This window comes from Oncorhynchus tshawytscha, linkage group LG04, assembly GCF_018296145.1.
Source record: "Oncorhynchus tshawytscha isolate Ot180627B linkage group LG04, Otsh_v2.0, whole genome shotgun sequence".
Taxonomy (NCBI): domain Eukaryota; kingdom Metazoa; phylum Chordata; class Actinopteri; order Salmoniformes; family Salmonidae; genus Oncorhynchus; species Oncorhynchus tshawytscha.
The window spans coordinates 57,690,532-57,710,609 of record NC_056432.1 but is presented as its reverse complement, the minus strand read 5'-3'; the positions used below and the strand labels follow the sequence as shown (position 1 = coordinate 57,710,609).

Below are 20,078 nucleotides of genomic sequence, written 5' to 3'. Positions count from 1 at the left end.
ATCATTGCTCCTCTGGCTGAAGGCTCTAGAGAGGCTCTTGTTTGTTCTGAGATGAAACAGGAGATAGAACAACGCAACATTTGCCAGCAGTGCTGATGATTTATGCAGAGGTGGAAATGTAGGAATATGCTTAACATTTTGAAAGCTCCATCTGTTGGAGAGAATACTATCTTCTCTTTGATTGGGTCATAGGGTCATCAAAACAAAAAGCACATATACAGTACCAGTCAAAAGTTTGGACACACCTACTCATTCAAGGGTTTTTATTTCTTTGACTATTTTCTACATTGTAAAATGTATAGTGAAGACGTCAACACTATGAAATACCACATATGGAATCATGTAGTAACCCAAAAAGTGTCAAACAAATCAGTACATATTTTATATTTGAGATTCTTTAAAGTTGATGATTGACTGACCTTCATGTTTGAAGTAATGATGGACTGTCATTTCTCTTTGCTTATTTGAGCTGTTCTTGCCATAATATGGACTTGGTCTTTTACCAAATAGGGCTATCTTCTGTATACCAACCCTAAATTGTTACAACACAACTGATTGGCTCAAACGCATTAAGAAGGGAAGAAATTCCAGAAATGAACTTTTAAGAAGGCACACCTGTTAATTGAAATGCATTCCAGATGACTACCTCATGAAACTGGTTGAGAGAATGCCAAGAGTGTGTAAAGCTGTCATTAAGGCAAAGGGTGGCTACTTAGAAGAATCAAAAATATATTTTGATTTGTTTAATCTTTTTTTGGTTACTACATAATTCCATATGTGTTATTTCATAGTTCTGATGTCTTCACTATTATTCTACAATGTAAAACATAATAAAAAATAAAGACAAACCCTGGAATGAGTAGGTGTGTCCAAACGTTTGACTGGTACTGTACATTATGGTAATATAAGTGGCATATTGCAGTATGTGTATATCCTACAACAGTAGTCAACTAAGCACAGTATAGTACTATTGAGACTGAAACTATCCACAATTTTAAGTTAATCCTGAACGTTATACAACAGCAGCCAATATAGTCAATGTTTGAAGCGTCATAAAAAAAAGAAGAAAAATCATACTTTGGGGATGAATCAGTCACACATTGTGCATTGTTGTTTTTCAAGAGGAAAGTGTTGAGGGTCAACTGAACATTAGGACTAAGTGATGAGTGAACATGTGACACAGAGAGCTTCACCTATGCCATGCCTTGGCATCCACCAGCCTTTAAGAGGAGTTGTGACTTTGCACAGGCTGCCACTGCAGATACACTTTCTCCCCTTTGGTTTTAGATCATGGTTAAGAAAATCAAAAATATACACACAAATAGCAACCATGCTATTTCTTCCCCGATGTTGCCACAACACGCGCAGGCTCTGCCAACAACACGCGCAGGCTCTGCCAGCTGAGGCATGGCAAGGGGTGCCAAGCACAATACTGCACTTACAAAATCAACCACTGCTAATTGATGGAGATTTGCATTTTATCCTATTTCCTGCGTGTTTTCCTTAAGGGTGGGTGTGTTAGATAAATATGTTTATAATTTGTTCTCTTGATTTTGTATTTTTTGCAGCAGCTTTGCCCCAACAGCGTGACAACTAAATGCTGAAACAATAAGGTTAGTAGGATTTGGATGCTTTTATCTTTTAAACATATGAATTATCCTTATTTGCACTTTAAGCACTCAATAAATGCTGAAAGTGAGACTACTGAAAAAAAGGTTGCGTATACTGCAGATCACAGGTGGCCAATGGAAACTTAACTGGGGAAGACGGGCTAATAGTAAAGGCTGGAATGGAATCAATGGATTGCTATCAAACATGGTTGCCACGTGTTTCATACCATTCCATTCACTCCGTTCCAGACATTATTATGAGCCATCCTCCCCCCAGCAGCCTCCTGTTCTGCAGATGCTTTGTATGATTCTGTAACACATGGTTCCAGGCATCAACAATGCTCTCAGATCATCCATTCTGGTTTATCTCTTAAGTTCTCTGTGTTGGGCAGGAGATAGATCTCTGACACGAGGCATGTGCTGATGGGTGTATGTCATCATGTCACTCTCCTTATTCTGCTGCCAGCACATGAGGGATGTGGTGCCTGTAGGACCTATTCCATGTCACAGGGTCTTCCTAATTCATTCTTTCTGCATTGACACTGCACAGATGTAATGAAAAGATAGTCTCTTCTCAGAACTGCCCCGGGATGCAAAATGTTGTGTTACTAACAACATGAGCTGTAATCTCAGTGGAGCCATACCATAGTATTTGCAGTGATTTCATGGCTATCATCAATCTTAGATAAAGAGAAAGCTCAATGTGTTTTACTACAAGCCACAGCACTGTTCTGCACAGATGTTGTATATGGGAGAGCAAGGGAAAAGGAGTATGATAAGGCCAAACACCATATTCAGCTTGTAAAGAAATGCAAGATACCATATGACCTCTACTTGACAACCAGTCGTTTGTAGCAGAGGCATGAGTCTCATTTAGCCAGTTTTAAACTTTTCGATCTAGTTGTTTTGCGCAAGCAATAAATAAAATAAACATACTTCATGAAACATTATGGATAAGGTCGCAATGTTTTGTTTTTCTCATTAGAAATAAATTGAAACAAACTGGAAGGCTTGAGTTGTTTTTAAGGGGACTAGCTCTGGCAGTCTAGGAGAGAACATCAGAGACACCTTATGTATCAGATATAATTGAAGTGTATTTTTTTCTAACTTTGCATGCTTTCTCTATGTTGACATATCATGTTCCGTCTATTCCAGGGAAAATGCTGATTACACTGCCATGTGAATACTTAGATTCAAGGAGTGAGTGAGAGAGAGAGAGTTGTGTAGTCCCATATCCACAGGTCATCTGTCTGCACAACAATACATCACCCAGAATTCCCTTTCTCCCCAGCTCTGGGCTTGCTCTCTCAGGCCAAGCCAAGCAGAGGCTGCTGCCAGCTCCCTCACATTGTCACCTTGTATTGTTCCTAGCAAGATTATCTGGTGGAAAAGCTAACTCTGTCTGGCTAGTGCGCAATAACAGTACATTTGTTTATCTTATCAGTTTACAGTCTGTCATTTTTCCCCCCTCTTTTTTTGTGCAAAGAAGAAAAAATGTAACATATAAGATGATGTCTTAACAATGGGAGGTTTGATTGTGAAACTGATACAGAACTTGTTTTTGGTCATTGTTCTTAGATTTTAATTGAGAATTTTGACATACAGGAGACAGTAATTTGTCATTTTAGGACAACAAACTCTTTACCAAGATTAGTCATCATTATAAGTGAATTCTGCTGTCCCCTGGTGGACTGATATAGGTATTTCTGCTTATGCATGTCTATCCAATGGGATGTCCACCAGGTGGTAGCAAAGGATTGTGAAGACTCAATCTCCACAACATGGTTATCCAAGTCCAGGAAATGACTATGGGAATAGGGCAGGAGAAAAAGACCATAGTGAGCTTCAAAAGGCTTTCTCCTTCACTTATTCACAAAAGCCTCTTCTTTTGGGGTTCTGCTATTGTCCACCAAGTACTAACATTAATTATCTGGATAATATGTGTGCATTGCTTGATAATGTGGGGGGAAAGAAACCTTACCAGAAACTGTGGATAGATGGCGGCATTTGCACAAAACTGAAAGCATGAACCACTGCATTTAACCATGGAAAGGTGACTGGGTATATGGCCGAATACAAACAGTGTAGCTATTCCCTCCAAGAGGCAATCAAACAAGGGAAATGTCAGTATAGAGACCAAGTGGAGTTGCAATTCAACGGCTCAGACATGAGACGTATGCGGCAGGGTCTACAGACCATCACGGACTACAAAAGGAAAACCAGCCACGTCACGGATACCGACATCTTGCTTCCAGACAAACTAAACACCTTCTTTGCCCGTTTTGAGGATAATACAGTGCCACCGACGCGTAGCCCATTACCAAGAACTGTGAGCTCTCCTTCTCTGTGACCGATGTGAGTAAGACATTTAAACGTGTTATCCTTGCAAGGCTGCCATAAAAAAAATGTTGGTCTGGTGTGTGTAGTGAGGACCGTGCAGACGCTGCACTTGATGCATTTATTCAATTGTATCTTCCAGTTATTGATAATCAGGCACCTATTAAGAAACGGACTGTTATAACTGTTTTTAAGACCCTGTGGATTGATGGTATTTAATTGAAAAAGCTGTATGAGGCAAAAGGAGCGATGAATAAGTTACTAGAATTTTTTTTTACCCCTTTTTCTCCCCAATTTCGTGGTGTCCAATTGGAAGTTACAGTCTTGTCCCATCGCTGTAACTCCTGTACAGACTCGGGAGAGACGAAGGTCGAGAGCCATGCATCCTCCGAAACACGATCCAACCAAGCCGCACTGCTTCTTGACACAATGCCCACTTAACCCGGAAGCCGGTCAGTCACACCAATGTGTCGGAGGAAACACTGTACACCTGGCAACCGTGTCAGTGTGCACTGCGCCCGTCCCACCGCAGGAGTCGCTAGTGCGTGATGGGCCAGGGACATCCCTGCCGGCCAAATCCTCCCCTAACCCGGATGACTCTAAGGCAATTGTGCACCGCCCCATGGGTCTCCTGGTCGAGGCCAGCTGCGACAGAGCCTGGACTCGAACCCAGAATCTCTAGTGGCACAGCTTGCACTGCAATGCAGTGCCTTAGACCACTGTGCCACTCGGGAGTACCTCTGCAAGCAATTTCCTAGACATGTCAGTGGTTTTGTCATTATGCCACTGTGCCACTCGGGAGTCCCTCTGCAAGCAATTTCCTAGACATGTCAGTGGTTTTGTCATTATGCGTTCCTCTAGTCCCTTTACATCCCCCTATCCCAGTCCATGCCCTAGACAACCGTCCCCTAGGAACAGGACTGGTGTGCCAGACCACAATTCCCATTTCCCTCACAGTTGCTCACAACCACCATGAACACATCACTTTCCTCATCTTAGACTCTCCTGCACACCCTGTAGTTTTAGGTTTCCCCTGGTTACAGTTTCATAACCCCAGGATATCATGGACAGAGAGGAGGTTGTTGGTTTGGTCGCAGGAGTGTCAGGGGAGTTGTTTATCTGTGCCACCTCCGTGGAAAGTCCGGACCAGGCCACAAACATCCCTATCCCAGAGGAATACCGGGACCTACAGGTGGCTTTTTCGAAGACTCGTGCCATGTGCCTGCCCCTCATCGCCCATGGGACTGCACTATCGATCTACTGCCTGTTTATACCCTCCCACGGGTGCATATCTACCCTCTCTCGCATGCAGAGATCGAAGCCATGGAGGTCTACATCCAGGAGGAGCTGGCCCAAGGATTCATCCATCCGTCCACCTCTCCAGCCTCCTCAAGCTTCTTTTTTTGTGAAGAAGAAGGACAGAGGTCTCCGCCCCTATATCGATTACCAGACACTGAATAAGACAACTGTTAAATTCAGTTATCCCTTGCCTCTCATACCCACTCTGATCGAACAGATGCATGGTGCCCAGTACTTAACAAATTGGATTGACGCAGTGCCTACAATCTGGTGGGCATGAGAGAGAGGGAGGAATGAAAGACCTCCTTCAGCACCAGCACTGAGCACTATGAATACAGGGTAATACCCTACAGCCTGACAAATACACCCTCTTCATTTCAATCCTTCATTAACGAGGTGTTTAGAGACATATTGGGTCACTGTGTAGTGGTGTACATAGACGACATCTTGGTGTACTCCACTACATGCGAACAACATGTCTCTCATGTCAGGTCCATTTTGAAGAGGCTGATAGGGCATCACCTGTACGCCAAGGCGGAGAAGTGTCTTTTTTTCCAGCAGGTGATCTCCTTCCTGGCCTATCGGATATCCACCCCGGGAGTGGAGATGGAGGAGCAGAGGGTCAAGGCAGTACGTTCATGGCCTGTTTCATCCAACATAAAGGTGCAGCGCTTCCTAGATTTTGTCAACTATTTCCGGCAAGGGTTTCAGCACAGTGGTGGCCCCTCTCACCTCCCTCCTGAAGGAAGGTCCTAGACAGCTGCGCTGGACTGAGGAGGCCAACGAAGCCTTCCGTGCGCTCAAGGAATGTTTTAAGAACGCACCTGTTCTGGCTCATCCTGACTCATCTCTGCCCTTCATCTTGTAGGTGGACGCCTCGAACGTTGGAGTAGGGGCTGTTCTCTCATAACGCACTGGATTGTCATCTAAACTCCATCCATGTACCTTCTACTCACAGAAGCGGTCTCCCGCCGAGTGTAATTACGACGTGGGGGATCGTGAGTTTCTGGTTGTCAAGAAGGCGTCGAAAACATGACACCACTGGCTGGATGGTTCTCAACACACATTCCTTGCTTGGACAGACCACCGGAACCTAGAGTATATTCGAGCAGTGAAGAGGCTGAGCCAGCGTCAGGCCAGGTGGGTCCTATTCTTCTCCAGGTTTGACTTTACCCTCTCCTACCGGCCGGGATCTAAGAACGTCAAGGCCAATGCATTGTCCCAGGTGCATGACACAGAGGATTGGAGGCAGAAAGTGACACCCATTATTCCCCTGTCAGCATTGTGACTCCTGTTGTGTGGAATGTGGACGCGGACATCCGTCGAGCCCTGCAACAGGAGCCCTCACCTGCCCACTGTCCCCACATACCTACGTGCCCTCTGATGTGCGGGACTGTCTCCTCAACCTGGGCACACACAGCACCTGTGTCGGGGCACCCGGGTATAGCCCATACTATTGACTGTCTCTCTGTCAAGTACTGGTGGTCCACCTTGGTCCAGGACGTCCGGGTTTACATCTCTTCCTGCTCCAACTGTGCACAGAGCAAACTCCACCGGCTATGGTCCCATCTCTCCGTGGACTTTGTCACAGACCTTCCCCCTTCGGAGGGGCACACAACCATCCTGGCCATTGTGGACCGGTTTTCCAAAGCCTGTCGATTGATTCTTCTGCCTGGTCTCCCTATGGCCATGCAGACTGCGGAGGCTCTCTTCTCTCACATCTTCCAGCAGTACGGGATCCCAGAGGACATCGTGTCTGACCGTGGACCTCAGATCACCTCCCGTGTCTGGAAGGCCTTCATGGAACGACTGGGGGTCATGCTCAGCCTCACCTCCGTGTACCATCCCCAATCAAATGGGCAGGTGGAAAGGGTAAATCAGGAACTAGGTAGGTACCGTCGTAGTTACTGTCAGGACTGGCCATGGGAGCATGCTGCATTTCTGCCTTGGGCAGAATACTCATAAAACTCCCTCCGTCACTCCTCCACTAACCTCACATCCTTTCAGTGTGTTCCAGGTATCTGCCGGCCCTGGCACCAGAGTCAGATTGAGGCTCTTGCGGTGGGCGATTGGTTTCGGCGTGCCGAGGAGGTATGGAACACAGCGCACACCTGTCTCCAGCGCGTCGTCCTCCAGCAGAAGGCGGATGGTACTGGTGGTACTGTCATAACAGCCTTCGCTTTGGCTCCCCCTCCTGTCCAGCTCAGGTGTTCGGCGTTGCCGGCCTTCTAGCTGCTGCCGAACCTGCTGCTGGCAAACGCCCTTCACTCATCAACCCCACCTTGTCTTGTCATCATTGCACACACCTGGTTGCAATCCCCACTCTATCACTGTATATATACTCATATACTCCCTCTGTCATTTGTCTTGGTCATTGTAAATGTTGCTTGTTTTCCTGAGAGGAATCTCTCCTCTTATTTCCAGAGTACTTTATAATTTTGCACTTTGGGTTTTGTCCCGCTTTTATATATACAGTGCTTTAATAAACTCAGTAGTTCTAACCCTGCAACTGCCTCCTGCCTACTCCTCTCTACAGTACACTTGTGACATCCATTGTAGTCTAAGTCACAACAATAGACAAACACAGTGTGCTTAAACTAATAACACACAAATTATTGTATTTTTCTTGTCTATATTGAATGCATAATTTAAACATTCACAGTGTAGGTTGGGAAAAGTATGTGAACCCCTAGATGAATGACTTCTCCAAAAGCTAATTGTAGTCAGGGGTCAGCTAACCTGGAGTCCAATCAATGAGATGAGATTGGAGATGTTGGTTAGAGCTGCCCTGCCCTAAAAACACTCACAAAATGAGTTTGCTATTCACAAGAAGCATTGCCTGATGTGAAACATGCCTCGAACAAAGGAGATCTCATAAGACCTAAGATTAAGAATGGTTGACTTGCATAAAGCTGGAAAGGGTTACAAAAGTATCGCTAAAAGCCTTGATGATCATCAGTCTGCAGTAAGACAAATTGTCTATCAATGGAGAAAGTTCAGCACTGTTGCTACTCTCCCTAGGAGTGGCCATCCTGCAAAGATGACTGCAAGAGCACAGCGCAGAATGCTCAATGAGGTTAAGAAGAATCCAAGAGTGTCAGCTAAAGACTTGTAGAAATCTCTGGAACATGCTAACATCTCGGTTGACAAGTCTACGATAAGGAAAACACAAAACAAGAATGGTGTTCATGGGAGGACACCACGGAAGAAGACACTGCTGTCCAAAAAAAAAAACATTGCTGCACGTCTGAAGTTCGCAAAAGAGCACCTGGATGTTCCACAGCACTACTGGCAAAATATTCTGTGGACAGATTAAACTAAAGTTGAGTTGTTTGGAAGGAGCACACAACACTATGTGTGGAGAGAAAAAAACACAGCACACCAACATCAAAACCTCATCCCAACTGTAAAGAATGGTGGAGTGAGCATCATGGTTTGGGGCTGCAGTGCTGCCTCAGGGCCTTGACAGCTTGCTATCATCGACAGAAAAATTAACTCCTGAGTTTATCAAGATATTTTGCAGGAGAATGTAAGGCTTTGTCCGCCAATTGAAGCGCAACAAAAGTTGGATGATGCAACAGGACAACGACCTAAAAACACAGAAGTAAATCAACAACAGAGTGGCCCAGTCCTGACCTCAACCCGATTGAGATTCTGTGGCATGACCTCAAGAGAGCGATTCACACCAGACATCCCAAGAATATTGCTGAACTGAAGCAGTATTGTAAAGAGGAATGGTCCGAAATTCCTCCTGACCGTTGTGCATGTCTGATCCGCAACTATAGAAAATATTTGGTTGAGGTTATTGCTGCCAAAGGAGGGTCAACCAGTCATTAAATCCAAGGGTTCACATACTTTTCCCACCCTGCACTGTGAATGTTTACATGGCGTGTTCAATAAAGACATGAAAATGTATAATTGTTTGTGTGTTATTAGTTTATGCAGACTGTGCTTGTCTATTGTTGTGACTTAGATGAAGATCAGATCAAATTTTATGACCAATTTATGTAGAAATCCAGGTAATTCCAAAGGGTTCACATACTTTTTCTTGCCACTGGATGTACAGTATTTACTATAGTATTTACTGTAGTGTTTTTGCAGACATGACTGTAGTATACTGTAGTATTCATAGTCCCTGATTAGAGCAGAACAATAAAAAAATGTCCAGAGTTGAATTTGAGGGGTCTAGAGCATCTACAGATGGACTATCCAAATGAAATGAACCTACAATATAGTACTACAGTCATGTCTGCAAAAACACTATAGTGAATATTATATTATACTACAGTCATGTCCACAAAAAACACTATAGTGAATATAATGAATACTACAGTAAAGTCCGCTAAAACACTATAGTGAATACTATAGTATACTAGTAATGTCCACAAAAACATTACAGTAAATCCTAAAGTAAAGTCAGCAAAACCACTACAGTGAATACTATAGTATATAAATATAGTAATATTACAGTATTTAGACTATAGAATACTATAATAGATGTTCATGTGGGTTAGCTGTAAATGTTTAACATGTTTTAACTAGGACGTTAATGGAAAAAAAATGGTTTGTTATTGTGTTATTCTCAACACATTTCTAAATGCATTGTATCCACATTTGTGACTCACTACCTGGATTTGGTCTTATGTAGCAAAATTCGAAATGGTGTTTTTTACATTACATAAAAGTAGAGACTCAGATCTACAAAATGGTATGGTTGTATTATATTGTTAAATGGTCAAATAAAATCAACCAATCAATCAAGGGATACTACAGTGTGGAGTATAGTATTTTCAAAAATGTCTAAAAACATGTTTTTACTTTGTCATTATGGGATATTGTGTGTAGGTGGGTGAGATTTTTTTGTATTTGTATCAATTTTGAATTCAGGTTGTAACACATCAAAATGTGGAATAAGTCAAAGGTTATGAATACTTTATGAAGGCGCAGTATGTGGTTAAAAATAGACAATGCACAGGGCAAGCGTGAAGAACTGAGCTTCCTGACTTCACACCACTCTGATCATCACACCAATTTCTCTCAAGTCATGACCATGGATCAGTTCAACATCTCCAACATCACCTCAAGGAATCCTGGCAACGTTGTATCCAGTACACTGATGGGACTGTGCTGCCTAGTGGGCCTCCCTGCAAATATAGCTGTTTGTGGTGGTCATTCTGCGCCAGGTAAAAATAGATCATGTCACCCTGAAACTGATGCTGAATCTGGCTTGTTCTGACGTCCTGTGTCTGGCCTCCCTCCCTGTGCGGATCTATTCCCTCCTGTGTGGATGGCCATGGGCTCTGCAAGTTCTTCTGCTTCATGGTCTATTGCAGCCTATATATCAATATCATGACTGTGACTATGAGTGTGCAGCGCTCCGTGTCGGTTCTCTACCCCCATCAGTGGGCCAGGCTGGGAAGGAGAGGTGAGAAGGTATTGCTAGTTGCACTATGGGGGCTTGCATGCATCCTAACCGGGCCTGCTGTTGCGACAAGGAATATAGTGGTTACAGGTTCTGGTCTAAGATGTCAAAGACACACTGAATCGGACTGGGAAAGAGTGGCTGTTCTTTTTCTTGAGACATTGGTGAGTTTTGTTCTGGGTTCCATTCTGGTCAGCTTTTATTTCTTCCTTCACAGACGAGTGAACCAGACAGCCCTCTTCAGCACCCAAAGGATGACCAGATTGGTCACTGGATTTACTGTGACCTTCATCATTCTCTGGGTTCCTGGTCATGTTGTTAACATTGTGGACATCTCAGCTATCTTACTGAAGTATTCACACCCTTCTTACATCTGCTAAACTGAAGACCTTTAGGGAGTTGACACGGGACTTTGTTAAGTGCCTTGCCTTTGTTAACAGTTGTGTGGACCCCTTTCTGTACGCGTTCGCCTTTCAGAGGATTTTGCAGAGAAGTCCAGAGAAGCGGGAGAGAGCAGACACTGCTATTCAGACCTCTGCGTAATATTTCAGTCAATCATTTTTTTTTTTGTGTGAATATTTGTTTTGTTTCTTCTATTTGAGGTGTGCATGTAAATCAAAGGGAGGGGGTCACTATGGCTTTGAAGCAAAGAGGTGACCTATATTGTGATAACATTTTTAAAAAAATGTTTAAATGGCTCCATCATGATTGATCAAAGACCAACAATGTTGGTGAAAGCAGAAACAGAATGGAATCTCTATAAAATTATCACAAAGCAGCTTGAAACCATCTTCAATGCCTCCTTTCAGACCACGCAAACTTGGTCAGTGCTTAAATGCATCCATGCAATGCGTGGATTCTATTGAAATAGTAAATGCAAAATTGAAAGCAGAATTACCAACTCACTTTGCAGGAATAGGGAGATAGAGTAGGTGAGAAAAAAACACACGCCTGTTGTCAGTATCTGCAACATGAGAGTCAGTGAGAAAGACAGAATACCGTGATATAGAAACATACAGTGGGGCAAAAAAGTATTTAGTCAGCCACCAATTGTGCAAGTTCTCCCACTTAAAAAGATGAGAGAGGCCTGTAATTTTCATCATAAGTACACTTCAACTATGACAGACAAAATGAGAAGAAAAAAATATCCAGGAAATCACATTGTAGGATTTTTTATGAATGTATTTGCAAATTATGGTGGAAAATAAGTATTTGGTCACCTACAAACAAGCACGATTTCTGGCTCTCACAGACCTGTAACTTCTTCTTTAAGAGGCTCCTCTGTCCTCCACTCGTTACCTGTATTAATGGCACCTGTTTGAACTTGTTATCAGTATAAAAGACACCTGTCCACAACCTCAAACAGTCACACTCCAAACTCCATTATGGCCAAGACCAAAGAGCTGTCAAAGGACACCAGAAACAAAATTGTAGACCTGCACCAGGCTGGGAAGACTGAATCTGCAATAGGTAAGCAGCATGGTTTGAAGAAATCAACTGTGGGAGCAATTACTAGGAAATGGAAGACATACAAGACCACTGATAATCTCCCTCGATCTGGGGCTCCACGCAAGATCTCACCCCGTGGGGTCAAAATGAGCACAAGAACGGTGAGCAAAAATCCCAGAATCACACGGGGGGACCTAGTGAATGATCTGCAGAGAGCTGGGACCAAAGTAACAAAGCCTACCATCAGTAACACACTACGCCGCCAGGGACTCAAATCTGCTTAAGCCAGTACATGTCCAGGCCCGTCTGAAGTTTGCTAGAGAGCATTTGGATGATCCAGAAGAAGATTGGGAGAATGTCATATGGTCAGATGAAACCAAAATATAACTTTTTGGTAAAAACGCAACTCGTCGTGTTTGGAGGACAAAGAATGCTGAGTTGCATCCAAAGAACACCATACCTAATGTGAAGCATAGGGGTGGAAACATCATGCTTTGGGGCTGTTTTTCTGCAAAGGGACCAGGACGACTGATCCGTGTAAAGGAAATAATGAATGGGGCCATGTATCGTGAGATTTTGAGTGAAAACCTCCTTCCATCAGCAAGGGCATTGAAGATGAAACGTGACTGGGTCTTTCAGCATGACAATGATCCCAAACACACCGCCCGGGCAACGAAGGAGTGGCTTCGTAAGAAGCATTTCAAGGTCCTGGAGTGGCATAGCCAGTCTCCAGATCTCAACCCCATAGAAAATCTTTGGAGGGAGTTGAAAGTCCGTGTTGCCCAGCAACAGCCCCAAAACATCACTGCTCTAGAGGAGATCTGCATGGAGGAATGGGCCAAAATACCAGCAACAGTGTGTGGAAACCTTGTGAAGACTTACAGAAAATGTTTGACCTCTGTCATTGCCAACAAAGGGTATATAAAAGTATTGAGATAAACTTATTGACCAAATACTTATTTTCCACCATAATTTGCAAATAAATTCATTAAAAATCCTACACTGTGATTTTCTAGAATTTTTTTTTCATTTTGTCTGTCATAGTTAACGTGTACCTATGATGAAAATTACAGGCCTCTCTCATCTTTTTAAGTGGGAGAACTTGCACAATTAGTAGCTGACTAAATACTTTTTTTGCCCCACTGTAGTTTGTGAAAAAGGATCTCACCTACTTACAGCCATTATCATCTAACATGACACAAAGAAAAACTGTAGGTCAAATATATTTTCACACACTTTACATTAACTTTCATTATTTATTCAGCCCTTTGGTTCAGACCAGAAAGTGACTATAATAATATTTCGAAAAAAAGGGAAACATTGGCTTAGACCTCTTCAAGTGGCACAGTCTTTGATGCCCTTCATGGTACAGAGTGTTGGTGTAGAAGGAGCAGGAATAATGCTCTGACTGTCATGCCCAAACGCTCGAGACAGATTGGCAAATAAATGCTTTTACTGCTGCCAGCAAAAGACATACTCTGGCTTTAATGCACAGTTAACTTTTATGGGAGTTCTTTAAGAGAAAACATTACACCTTTTACAGGGACGAGGAGGGGATGCGGCCTTGCTCGGTAAATATGAAAGATTGTTCTGCTCTGCAGATTTTAATTGAACTGTGAATTGATGAGTCCGGTCATAAAGTATCAAGTTAGTGTAACATATACAACCAGCATATTTGCTTTTCCTATGAAATGCTTTCTTCAATTAATGAAGCATCAGGCAGAGGTGTACAATGCATAACAGTATCAGTATCATATTAATAAATTGTTCACCACAAATGCTATTGCCACTGTCATTTCATACACCGGCCTGATCTAGATGGCAGACGATGTACTCTGCTCTAACTAATAATAACCACAGCATACATGTACTGTATGCACGATGAGCATACTTTCGCATGGTTTGAATTATCACCCTTATTTATGAACTTCCTCGCTTCAGAACACTGAAACAACCTTCCCTGCAACCATGACCTTTTTAAGCGTTTCTCGATCTATCGATCCCATTCTCCTGTCCAAGTGTTGGAGCAGCTTTAGAACACATTCTGAAGTAAATGATGTATTGAGTCCTACGCAGAAATAATTCCTCTGCTTTTCTCAGTGTCTAACCCTTCCTTTGTATGTCAAATGATGTGATTTTCCAGCTCCAGTGGTGAGATTGGTATGACTGCAGCTAAGCTGACATGAGTGGGAGTTACTAGTGGTGGGATTCAATACAATACACATACCCCCAGGAACAACTAGACACGCTTGAATAATCATGACATTTCTGTTGCAACTGCAGGCGAAATAAACAGAAACATGTTACACCATGTTGTGATTATAAAGCCTTTTACACATTTAGCTTCAATGATACAAGGCAAATATTATACAGCAGGGGTAACGCTCCACGAAATTTAAACATGACGAACCCAAGCAAATAAATCAACAGGATGTCACAGGTTCCACAAGTTTATTTTTTCGAAACTAGTGTTGAGCTTCCAAAATCCCCTTGATCGAGTGGCGGAACACAATGGCAATCGTCACACACATTGAAAAAGTTCAATTCAGATTCACTACACTGGGTAGGCACACTCAAACCACGTGCAAACACATAAACAACTTAATGAATATATCATGTTAATAAGAGTGAAGGAACTCAAATGACTGTGTATTAGCCACATTCAGAAAAATACAGCGACCAGGCTTTCAAAAAGACCTGGACTTCCTAAGACTTAGAGAACAAAAAAAGTGTGCACTGAGCTGCCCTACAACGCTAATGCTATACAAACAAGTCTAAATGCAAGGATTTCAGGGGGTAAGAGTTCAATGTTGTTATCAGTAGTAACGGTGTTGATAAGATCTGATACATAATAGCTTGAAGCTAACAGAACAAGGGTATTGCTGGTGGAACAACAGTCAGTGCTGCTGACTAATTTAGCATGTTGTTAGTAGTTCAACGAAGTACAGTAGAGGTGGACTCCTCTACTCCGCTGAACGGGTTTAGCTGACCGAGCAGGGGTCATCCTTGGAGGGCTTCACGTCTCCCTGAAGCAGCTGAATCATCACAGCCTTGGTCAGGTAACTGGAGGTACCTCTCCTGCCCATCGGAGGTGTCTTATAGAACTCCTCCATGTCATCCTGCGGACAACAATGTTTTTTTCATTGTAAACTAGCAGTACTGTTATATACAGTGCAAACTGTCGAAAGCTTTATAACAAAGCACTGCTTTTCAGCAACGAACTGCAGAATGAACAACTATTCAGATTGGAAATTATCTGATATGAATAACAAGTAAACAATTACTCCCATCCTTAACATTCACCGTTAATGAATTTAGTCGAGACTGACCAGAAAAATTATCGCCAAAGCACCCAAGGTACCCTCCCCTCGAATATGCGGTCTGCTTCTACTTCGCTGTGATAACTTGTACTGTACATCATCGTGGGCGTACAACAGCTAAGCTTGCATGCTACATGAACTCCAAGGAGCTCGCATGACAGTGGGTGTGACCCAACCTTAGATTCTGTGAGTCTAGCGGAGAGTGTAGGGCAGGCACCTACCGGTTTATTCATCCCCTCCCGACTCCTGTCCTTCTGGAAGTCATGGAAGGCCTCCTTCACCAGAACGTCCAGGTCAACCTTCTCCGAAAACTCCAGCTCCGGGTTTCTCTCCAACACTATGGACACCACCATCAGCAGCTGCAACCATGGATATTAGGGCAGGTAAGAAAGTAGAGCCATGATAATATGTGTGTACAATTAGAATGTTTTGTATTGTAAACCCAATGTGGTGGAAATGTTGCTAGATGAAATGCGTGGGTAAGATAGTCAATGGAGGGTCCTGTTTGACCAAGAGTAGTGTACGGAAAACATGCAGCTGTAAATTACAGTGAAATCTGATTGGCCCTTACCTCTACTACTATCTGCCTGTACTCAGGCAGCACAATGTCCTTCAGTGTGTCTTCCACCAGCAGAGAAAAGTTCATCTCATACATGGTCATGTCAGATAGTGTAGGTTGCTGCAATGGAAGGAAAGTGGGAGATTTTAACAGTAACGCTTTAGGCAAGAACAACCCGATGACCAGTTATTACCAAAAATTATAAACAGACATTTATTTAATAGTGAGGTATATGCGATGCATTGAGGATCTCCTGCATTCAAACCATCCTTTTGAATCAACTGTTGGGCCAAGCAGCCTAATATACTTCAAATATGCAGTCTTTTTGGGAATTTCACCTCTGTCAAAGGGGGCCTATAGTGTGGTCCTTCAGAGATGTGATTAAATGTTGAGTTTGAGGATGTAAATAAAGGATTATAATGTCACTGTTGCAATAACCAACACTACCTGTGGGAGACGGATCCCTGCCACTACGATGCCGTTACAAGTTCTCTCCAAAATCTGCCACACTCGGTCATAGAAGCCATGGGGAGTCCTGTTGAGGGAACCATCGATTTGACGCATGTTGATCCAGGACCTGGGATGGGTAACGAATAGGGAAATTAATAAAATAGAATAAAAAATGCGTGTCTGGAGGCTTGTGTGTGTGTGTGTGCGTGCGTTTACCTGCCGTGCTGTTGTGGCTGAAGGACATCCAGCAGCAGCTGTTTAACATCGCTGGGGGACATCTGGTAAATGTCCTGGGGTGACATGTCACCTGCTCGGATCTCCAACTCATGCTTCATGGCCTGGATGATCCACCTACACCAATACCAGCGGAATACGAAGCAAAAAGAATGCATCTCATAACCACAGATGGCTATCCTCAAACAGACAACTTGAGAAACAAACAGAATAACAACCACCCAGCTGTAGGATCAGAATAGCCATGGCTACAGCCTGCCTAGCTCTATTCCTCCCGGGCTCTATTCGTACCCGACGCGGATCTTGAGCATGCCGCTGAACAGCTCGGGGGTGTTGGAGATGATCCAGCCGATGTGGATGACCAGCTCCTGCTGCAGCACCGCCTCCCTCTCCCCGTAGCACTTGCTGTAGAGGATGCCCTTGATGACCCCAGGTGAGAGGGGGTTGGAGATCACCTCCTCCTCATGCCCAAACAGTCCCAGTGTTACCTGGCAACAGAGCACAGCCCAGCCAGCATCAGAAGAATGTCTGCTGTTCTGTTATTGTTTTGTGGGGATTCTTTTACTAAGAGGACAGAGTGATGAACCAGAAAGGTAGATGTGTCTACATGGATAACAAGAAGCAAATAGTCAAAAGGTTGAAATAAAAACATTAGATTTTATTTTATGGGTGACATCCCTCTACCTATACACTTTTTGACTGACCAGATAGTGTGTAATACTATGTAGAAATGCTGATGTTTCTGTATCCCCTTCGCTTATTAAACTATCTCTCCATCTCAAAACTGTAAAAGTGCCCCCCCACACACACACACCCCCACCTAGTAGAACATGGGATAAAAGATAATGACCAAGATTATCTTGTGATAATACTTATTTTCAAAGCATAAAGGCCAGAAGAAAATTACACCTGGGTAATCATTATTCTTCCCAAACAACAAGATATGCTTTAATATCCCTTTGAAAAATAGCCCCTCAAAACATATGGTTGCAGACTAATGCTCTCCAGTTAGATGGTAAATCACAGCTTTTAATCTGTACCTCGCTTCTAATATTACTAAATGTAATCTAAACATGTCCTACCAGGTGACAGGTGCAGACAACTCTTGCTCAAAACCATCTTTCTCATCAAGTCCAGAATAGTTTTCCCTCTACGATGCAATCTACATGCAGATTCACACCTTGAGGTACTTCATAGTAATGAACCGCCCAAAACTCTTGGGTGGGAAAATGAGGCCACAAATGGGGACTGCTAAGAAGCAACTAATATTTGAGAAAAAAAATGTATAATGATAAAACATTATACTTTTAAGCAGCTCACTTCATATAAATCCAAGGGAAAGGGTTGTATTAGGTCATAGGTTATAGGTCAGGTCACAGCATACATAGAGCCTGTTAAACCCAGGAATACACTTTCAGCAGGTTACTATATGAAACATATTAACAGCCTTGCTACAGGGCTAAAGCACAGTGAGTTAGCTGGGAAATACGAAGCGTGCAACTGCAATAACACTAAGCATTTCCTATAGGACAAAAGCATGAGGAGCTCACTGTCAACTGAACGTTCCTAATACTTTCAAAATGGACATAATTCATCCAATTCATTGATAATCAATGAACACTAAGATCGTGTTTCAAAATAGGCATCTGATGTGACAAAAAAATAAATACATACATGATTCAACTGTATAATTTTCCCCCATTTTCAAAATGTCCACTTACCTGCTTGCCATGCACTAAAACACTAGTAATACTTGGGGCAATGCTGTCCACTAGCTTAGTTATCACACTGGCTGCGATTCGTACAACCCCCCTGGTAAACAAAAACACAAGGAGATCCTTAATAGGGTCAATGCTATATGTGTCAGTACAACTACAGTAGGAACAGTTCATAATGACAGTGCGATAACAATGTAGTCAGCTGTGTTCTCTATCATAAGAACCACACATACAGTATAACCATGACATTAAGGCTGATGTGCTGTAACGTGATTTGAGTCACACTACTGAAGGTAGTTGGAAGCATTTGCAGTTTTTGGGGGTTGTGCTTCAGATTATGTTGTGCCCAATATAAATTAATGGTAAATAATGTATTGTGTCATTTTGGAGTCCCTTTTATTGTAAATAAGAATATAATATGTTTCTGAACACTTCCACATTAATATGGATGATATCATGATTACGAATAATCCTGAATGAATCGTGAATAATGATGAGTGAGGAAGTTCGAGGCATCTGTCCTCAGTTGCAACACTCACTAGTGAGTCCCAAACTGCCTCTGAAAGCAACGTCAGCACAAGAACTGTTTGTCGGGAGCTCCATGAAATGGGTTTCCACGGCCGAGTAGCCGCACATAAGCCTAAGATCACCATGTGCAATGCCAAGCGTTGGCTGGAGTGGTGTAAAGCTTGCCACCATTGGACTCTGGTGCAGTGGAAACGCGTTCTCTGGAGTGATGAATCACACTCCACCATCTGGCAGTCCGGTGGATGAATCACGGGTTTACGGAACGCTACCTGCCCCAATGCATAATGACAACTGTAAAGTTTGGTGGAGGAGGAATAATGGTCTGGGGCTGTTTTTCATGGTCGGGCTAGGCCCCGGGAAGGGAAATCAGCATACAATGACATTCTAGACAATTCTGTGCTTCTTTATGGCAACAGTTTGCACAGAGCCCTGACCTCAACCCCATCGAACACCTTTAGGATGAACTGGAACGCCGACTTCGAGCCAGCCCTAATCGCCCAACATCAGTGCCCGACCTCACTAATGCTCTTGTGGCTGAACGGGAGCAAATCCCTGCAGCAATGTTCCACCATCTAGTCGAAAGCCTTCCCAGAAGAGTGGAGGCTGTTACAGCATCAAAAGGGGAGACCAACTCCATATTAATGCCCATGATTTTGGAATGAGATGTTTTTTTCTAAACGGTTTTGGAATGAGATGTCATTTCTGAACGGTAACAGATATGTATGAAAAGACCCTCAAATAAAAAGATGACATCCTTTACTTATGCCTCATATGAAACATATTGATCTCACATCCAAAATTCTGGAGTATAGAGACCATATAAAAGTTCTAGCTTCACTGTCCAAATACATTTGGAGGGGAGTGTACATGGCAGCATTCAGGGTTGATTGTATGTGATACAGCCATACACCTCAACTTAAAAAAACATTCTCAATAGATTTCCAAATAAAATGGAGAAAACACAGTGTTTTAAGCTTTAAAAAGGTGTACTTTCACCGTATCAACAATATTCATCTCCCATTTACCACACCCAGCCATCTATACCTATAGTAAATTGTGCTCATATCGTTTTAGCACTGATATGGTCTACAGCTTATACGTCTACATATTTTGTCCATGAAATGTCAGGCTAAATGCTCAAAGGGCATGTTG

The 20,078-nt window shown here is 43.0% G+C and overlaps 1 protein-coding gene across 3 annotated transcripts in view; it reads right to left on the bottom strand.

The window, feature by feature from the left end:
• Window positions 1–14,551: 14,551 nt before the first annotated feature.
• The window catches only part of LOC112249084 (phosphorylase b kinase regulatory subunit beta), an 82,050-nt gene continuing 76,523 nt past the window's right edge, over window positions 14,552–20,078 (bottom strand). For 2 of the 3 annotated variants that reach the window (XM_024418728.2, XM_024418726.2), the window contains 7 exons: window positions 18,402–18,492; window positions 16,972–17,168; window positions 16,663–16,797; window positions 16,444–16,573; window positions 16,009–16,116; window positions 15,659–15,796; window positions 14,552–15,236 (listed from right to left, as the gene is read on the bottom strand). In XM_024418728.2, coding sequence (XP_024274496.2) covers window positions 15,099–15,236; window positions 15,659–15,796; window positions 16,009–16,116; window positions 16,444–16,573; window positions 16,663–16,797; window positions 16,972–17,168; window positions 18,402–18,492 — 937 coding nt within the window. In that variant the 3' untranslated portion in view covers window positions 14,552–15,098. The remainder of the gene's footprint in view (window positions 15,237–15,658; window positions 15,797–16,008; window positions 16,117–16,443; window positions 16,574–16,662; window positions 16,798–16,971; window positions 17,169–18,401; window positions 18,493–20,078) is intronic. The other variant, XM_024418727.2, reaches the window with a different exon arrangement.